The following is a 7376-nucleotide window of genomic DNA, read 5'->3' on the forward strand; positions in this document are numbered from 1 at the left end:
CCCAACCCCTCGCAAGGCTCAAGCCCTCGCTAATGCCGTGAGGGTGGCCCCGCGTTGGGCTAGCGAGGCTCAACAAGGGTCAAACCTCACTGGCCATGGGCGCGGTTATGCCTTGCCCGGCCATTGGCGAGACTTGCCTTCACCCGAGTCTACCTTTGGCCAGTCACTTAGGCATCGACCAGAAGAAAAAGGAAGGGAAGGACAAAAAAAAAAGTATGAGAAAGAGAAGAAAGGGAAAATAAAAATAAAAATAAAAATAAAAAATTGAAAAATATTAAAATATCATTAAATTATCCATGTCATTGTCAATTGTACTACATAGACAAGCCAATATCCATGTAAGTAATATTTGGTCAAAATTAGCCGGAATGATTAAATTTGCTCAAGATCGGAAAGTTTGAAACTAAATTGGCATCATTAAAAAGTTTATGACTAAATTGACACTTATACAATAAATTCATAACTTTTCTTACACTTTTTCACTACCCTATTAGCTAAAAATGTTCTTCAATTTTTTTTCGTTAAGTCAATTAATCTTGCGAGCCAATCACAAGATTGATGGGAACAAGCCACTTTACAGATGGGGCGAATCTTGTTCTGGACAAATTAAAGCTAAGTAGCATCTAAATCCCATTTAGGTGGTTAGCGTTGTATATATGCTAGGGTCAGATTGATGGGAACAAGCCGCTTCACAGATGGCATCTAATTCTACTCTTGACGACACTAAGAGGCATCTAATTCCACTCACGAGCCTACTGTTTGCTGGTAAGGTTCAATCAACAACATCTATATAAATATATATTAGCAAATATTAATTTTTCAGTGGTAATTTTAGTTTTAAATGATAAGACATAATTACTTAAATTAGATGGGTCGGACTGAGATCAACTGTCATTATTAGTGAATGTTATGTGTATCACGAAATGATCATTCATGGCTACTTGATGAAATCAAACTTCCATTGTACTAAAATTGAATGCATGAATTATGACTTTTATTTTTCAGTTAGCTTAAGGTAACCCTTCTTACATTGATTGATTCGTTATTGGAATTTACTGTTATATGATGATTATTAACTGTTATCTAGTTATGGATATTAGTAGTTATTCCTTTAGCAATTAAAGTTATATGTTAAAATCATAAAATTTATATATATGAATTACAATATAAGATTAAGAAGTATACCATGTGCTATTTACAATTATAAAGATTTTAGAATCGTGATTGGAAAAATTGTTTTAGATCTTAATTATCACTGAAATTGAACTATTACAAAATTGTAGAGATCAAAATAATTGCAATCTGGAAGAGTTCAGGTAGAAAATTGTCTCTAGTGGAAATCATCGGGTTACTGTCTTACGTAGAAAGATACAGAAGTATTTATATTAATACATCAATAACTATTGAGACTACCAAAAATCATGGAGTCGGATCTGATACCTTTTTCCCTCTCTGTCCAGCGTCCTACCGAAACAACAAAGCAAGAACGGGGCCATGTTCCACGTTTCGTTGCTGGGTCCACCTCAGAAACGAATGTTCCTCTTTTCCTTCTCCATTTGATGCGCGACAAGAGGATAAATACAGGCGAGGAGGATAAATGCAGGCAGCACTCAAGTACCATTTCTTCACCGTTTCTTATCTTGTTGCTTGCATTACCTTCAGCCTCGCCGCTGTCAAATTCGGTCCTTCGACATTGCCCACGCTCCTGGTAACTTCGCTCTCACTAATTTCCACCAAGCATGCATCGGTTCATTGTTTTGTGAACTATAAGATTAGCACTCTGTTTTCACCAGCATTTTCATTGCCTTTGCAAGCATGTTAGACGAGTAAATAATAGAAGCACGTAAAATCTTAGACAAACCAATTGCGGACCTTGGACCGACCTTGGTGGGTCCCATTTGCATATTGATTAGGCCTCATCTTGTAATGTGCGTGGATGATGAGAATTCCTATCTTCAACAACTCAACTTTATTCACCCCCTAAGGTGGATTTCAAGCTCTATGCTTTCACAAGCATCGGCAAAACTGTTAGATGCTTGTTTTTATTTTATTTTTAAACTACCTCAATCTTTTCATAATTTTTAGACTTGAATCATGTTTTAAATTTTAGCAAGAAAGCAAGAAATTACTTTTGCTTTTTAAAAGGCACAAACAAACAAGTCATAAGAAACCTTAGCTAAATCTTATCATCTTGATTATTTTATTTCATTCTATTTTATTATGGGAGCGAGGGCCAGCGTCACCGGCCCTTGGCCCAAAAAATAGAAAAAAAATAAAAGTAAAGAAAAGACAAAGAAAATAAAAAGAAAAAGATTACTAAAATATAAATTATTATTATTATTATATTAGTAAAAATGTCCATGCCGATGCTAGCTGCGCCAAATAGGACAATTGGCATTCATGTCAATGATTTCTTATCAAAATCAATTGGATAGATTAACTTGACACAAATGGAACATGTTTGGGAATAATTTGGCAAAAATAAGATTTATGATTGAATTGTCGTAATTACAACAGATCTAGAGCTTTTTTGGTAATTGATGTCTTATTAATAGGGAGAGGATAAGAGGGATTGCTCTGAGGATTATGCCATATGGATGGACTGCTATGTGCTTGGAGGACACAACCCAATTATACACTACTACATGTCAGGAGGACATAGGACACCAGACCCACTAGAAAGGTGTAGAGAATAGGCACAAGTCAACTCCAGTAAGCCCAATTGCGAACGCATTAAACAAAAACTCTCCAAAATATACAAACAGATGAAAATAATCAGGAGCGTGCCGCCTATATCAATTCATTCTTGCATGGAGCAATGCTCACGTAAAATTTCTTGTGACAATTACCTAATAATGCCATTTGTTAGTAATTTAGGAAATTGTATAAAGGAATGATATATTAATCAAATATGAACCAAACCCTACATGAGAATTCATTGAAGCATGCGAAAAGGACTGTCATGCATAGAGAAATATGCATAAAAAATAATTATGACCATTTCTGTGACTGGTAGGACGATGAGCATGTTGCAATTTAATAAAAGTAGATGTATGGCATGCACACCAAATTATTATGAAGATTGTGTACAAATTGTATATGCCAGAAAAAGCGAAGAGTATGTATGTCATTCTGCCCTCACATGGAAATCCTTTTAAAATTCCAAAATATGGATTTTACATTAGATAAATGTGCAAGTTTAGTATGGGAAGAGCTTTAAGGGAGCTTTTTCTTATCATTGAGAGAACGGGAAAACGTAAAGAAAGCAAGAAACAATGTAGAAGCATTTTTTCATAGGAAGCAAATAATTTTGAGAGATTAGCAAGGAGAGTGAACTTCTGTAATTAAACTGTAATGTTTTAGTAAGATACTAGCAATAATGTCATGTGAATGAAGGGGAGTTAAATTGAGTGTTGCAGCGTTTGGCATCATAATATTAACAAATCCATTATGTTACCTACACATATAGAACTTCCTATTTTTGCAGAAAGTATCTCTCTCCTATGTACACAATAATTTAGTAACTATGAATCGCACCTCACATCTCCTAGTGCCCAAATTAAAGCAAACGAAAATTTTCTAGGTTTATAACGTAAGCTTTGATACCAACTTTGTCAAACCTCAAATTAATCCCAAGAAAAATTATTGGTCATCTTCTCAAAATAAATAAATAAAGAATGAAGCATTTGAAAAAATAAAAGTGTTTGTCCTTGGAGACGCAATTTCATTTCACAAATCCCGTCTGCTTCTGGGTATCGGGACTGTTAGACAAATTGTTAGATAGATCAATCTGCTGAATAAGTATTTCGATAACTTCGACACCAGCATTTCCATTGCCTTTGCAAGCACGTTAGACTAGTAAACAAAGTAATCACCAAATATCTTAGACAAACCAATCGTGGACCTTGGACGCGACCTCGGTAGTCCAATATGCATTTTTTATTTGGGCTTGCGTAGATGGTTGGAGTTTTTATCTTCGACACCTCAAGTCGGTCACAGAAGTAGATAATTAGATATGTTAGGCTTTTGATTTGCCAGTCTGAGGTCAGCATCAAGACAAACTTGTTATACATGGTGTGAGAAGTCTCTATCCTTGGACCGACTGGACTAATATCTTCTAATCCACAGAGAAAGAACAAACATGGCAGAAGCTGTCATCGTGAGTATTGCTGGAAAGATCACTGCTTATCTGATTCCTGAAGTACTAGAAAATGTTGGAAAGCTATGGGGCTTCAAGCATGAACTCGAGGTGCTCAAGGACACAGTCTCCACGCTTCAAGCTGTACTGAGACATGCCGAAGAGCAATACTACAATCTCGAAATCCAAGATTGGCTTGAGAAACTGAAAGATGCTTTCTATGATGCCCAAGATGTGCTTGAAGAATTCAATATAGAAGCTATACGGCAAGAACTAAGGGACCACAGTGAAATGATCAAGGAGGTGAGAACATTTTTCTCAAGTTCAAACCAGCTTGCTTTTAAACTGAAGATGAGTTATAAAGTAAGAGCAGTGAGGGAGAAAATAGAAGCCATTAACGCTGGTGGGAGATTCCACTTGGATGAGCGTCCCGTGGATTCACAAGCAGAGAGAGAGTGGGGGAAGAGAGAAGAGACACATTCGTTTATACGCGAGGGAGATATTATGGGGAGAGATGATGATAAGAAGACAGTCATGAAATTTTTATTGGATTCAAACGTGAAAGAGCACGTTTCCATCCTTCCAATAGTTGGTATTGGTGGGCTTGGAAAAACGGCTCTTGCTCAATGTGTATATAATGACGAGATGGTCACTAACCATTTTGACTTAAAAATGTGGGTTTGCATCTCTAATGACTTTGATGTGAAAAAAATAGTGAAAAATATCATAGCTTGTGCAAAGAAGAAAGAACCAACCGAGGTTGTTATGGAACATTTACAGAGTGAACTCAGGGGAGAAATTGATGGAAAAAGATATCTCTTAGTTTTAGACGATTTGTGGAATGTAGATCAAGAAAAATGGTTGAGCTTGAAAACTTTATTGGTGGGAGGTGCTAGAGGAAGCAAGATCCTTATAACCACACGCCTTCCTTTGGTTGCGGAAATTATTGGCATTGCTTTGCCTCATTTTCTCGGGGGCTTATCCGAAAAAGCGTCTGTTGATTTATTAATGAAAATGGCTTGTGGTAAACAAGAGGAAATACAAGATCCTGAAATGCTATCGCCAAAGAGATAGCTAGAAAGTGCTCTGGAGTACAATTGGTTGTTCGAACTGTTGGGAGTTTACTATTTTTTAAGAAAACTAAATTCGAATGTTTACATTTCAAAGATTATGAGCTCCCAGATGTGTCTCAAAGGAAGACCACATAAAATATGCTCTTAGGCTAAGTTATGACCATCTCCCTTCACATTTGAAACAATGTTTTGCATTTTGTTCACTGTTTCCCAAAAGTTATGAGATGAGGAAGCAGACTTTGGTTAATCTTTGGATGGCAGAAGGATTTATCCAGCCACCAAATAGAATTCAGCATTTAGAAGACATTGCTCATGGATATTTCATGGATCTACTTTGGAGTAACTTCTTCCAAGATTTTAAAAAGATCCATACACGAATGAGGAGACTTGTAAGATGCATGATTTGATGCATGATCTAGCGTGCTTGGTTGCAGGGAATGAGTGTTGGGTGGCATGGGATGACACAAAATCCATACATGAAAGAACTCGTCATATATTTGTGGGTGACCTTCCAATCTCATGCTTGAAAGTAAGATCCCTGAGAACATTTCTTTCTGCTATGCCTCGACAAAGAAGTGAAGGAGATCTATGCCAACTTATGCAAAGTTTCAAAAGGTTGCACATCTTGGATTTGCATGACACATATGTCAAGAAGGTGCCAACTTCCATATGTAAGTTGAAGTATCTCACTTATCTCGATCTGTCTGGAAATTGGGCACTCAAAAGGCTTCCTAACTCCATTACGAGATTGCAGAATTTGCAAACACTTAATCTCTACGGTTGTCATTACCTTGAAGAATTGCCAAGGGGCATAAAGAAGTTAGTCAGCCTTCGAAATCTAGACATAGGTGATTGTTGGGAACTTAGTTATGTGCCACAAGGACTAGGGCAATTGAGCTCTCTACATAGGCTAACACGCTTCATTTTGCCCCAAGAAAAAGCTCTTATTAAGAATTATTGCGGACTTAGGGAGCTAAATGGGCTTAATAATATTCGGGGAAGCCTTTGCATTGAAAATTTGGGAAGCACAATAAATGTAGTAGAAGAATACAAGGCTGCAAACCTGATAGGTAAGCATTCTTTAGAATCTTTAGAGCTTCATTGGAGTTATCTCTGTGCTGATGATGTAATGATTGGGGATAGAGATGAAGCTCTATTAGATGGATTGCAGCAGCACTCAAATTTGCAGAAGTTGAAGATCACGAATTATACAGGTGAGATCTTTCCAAGGTGGATGATGGATAACCTTATGTTTTCCTTGCCAAATTTAGTCGAGTTATGCTTGGAGCATTGCAGAAGATGTAAACATCTCCCTCCACTGGGCCAACTACATCACCTCAAGACTTTAAAGATTAATGATCTGACTGAATTGGAATATATCAAGTCAGATGATTAACAGCATCATTTCCTAGTCTATTGACATTACATATTGAAAACTGTGAAAAATTGAAAGCCCTACCACGAACTCCACATCTTGAGGATTTAGTTCTAACTGAGTCAAACCTAGCATTGATAAATCATATGCTTGGCCTTAACAAGTTGAAGAGGCTAGGCATCTGGAGTATGGAGTTTCTAGAATGTTTGCCTGAGAAGTGTTTGAAAAGTCTCTCCTCACTTGAGTCTCTTCACATTAGTGGATGTCCTTGGTTAACTTCCCTCTCACTCGGTATGCAACATCTATCGAGCCTCAGGCATCTCTCTATTGGGGATTGTGAGAAGCTTGATTTATCCAAAGATGAAAGTGGCAACTTCTTGGATTTCCTTGGACTTCGGAGTCTCCAGTTTGTGGCAATCTTTAACCTTCCCAGATTAGCATATGTTCCACAGTGGCTTCTACAGCTCAGCAATCTTGAGCATCTCAAAATTTCCGAATGCATAAATATGAAGGCTATATCAGAGCAGATCGAGGCCCTTCAATCACTTCAACGGCTTGAAATCTTCGATTGCCCCTCATTGACATCATTACCTGAAGGAATGCGAAAGCTTACATCCCTAACTCACCTAAGAATCTTCCGTTGCCTGCAGTGGAGGAGAGGTGCAAAGAGATGCGGCGAGGACTGGTACAAGATTGCTCATATCCCAAACTTAACTCACGAGCTCGATGATTGTGACTAGAAATTCTCCACCAGGGTAAGTGGACAGATCAGTGAAAGGTTTGGACAGGT

At 37.5% G+C, this 7376-nt stretch overlaps 1 protein-coding gene across 1 annotated transcript; it reads left to right on the forward strand.

The window, feature by feature from the left end:
* The first annotated feature begins 1614 nt into the window (after positions 1-1614).
* LOC104434525 (putative disease resistance protein RGA4) lies at positions 1615-5212 on the forward strand. The gene is made up of 2 exons (XM_039311483.1): positions 1615-1708; positions 4129-5212. The coding sequence occupies exon 2, from the start codon at positions 4142-4144 to the stop codon at positions 5210-5212; it is 1071 nt and encodes a 356-aa protein (XP_039167417.1). The 5' UTR covers positions 1615-1708; positions 4129-4141.
* The last annotated feature ends 2164 nt before the right edge of the window (positions 5213-7376 follow it).

The sequence above is a fragment of the Eucalyptus grandis genome, chromosome 4 (assembly GCF_016545825.1).
Source record: "Eucalyptus grandis isolate ANBG69807.140 chromosome 4, ASM1654582v1, whole genome shotgun sequence".
NCBI classification, from domain to species: domain Eukaryota; kingdom Viridiplantae; phylum Streptophyta; class Magnoliopsida; order Myrtales; family Myrtaceae; genus Eucalyptus; species Eucalyptus grandis.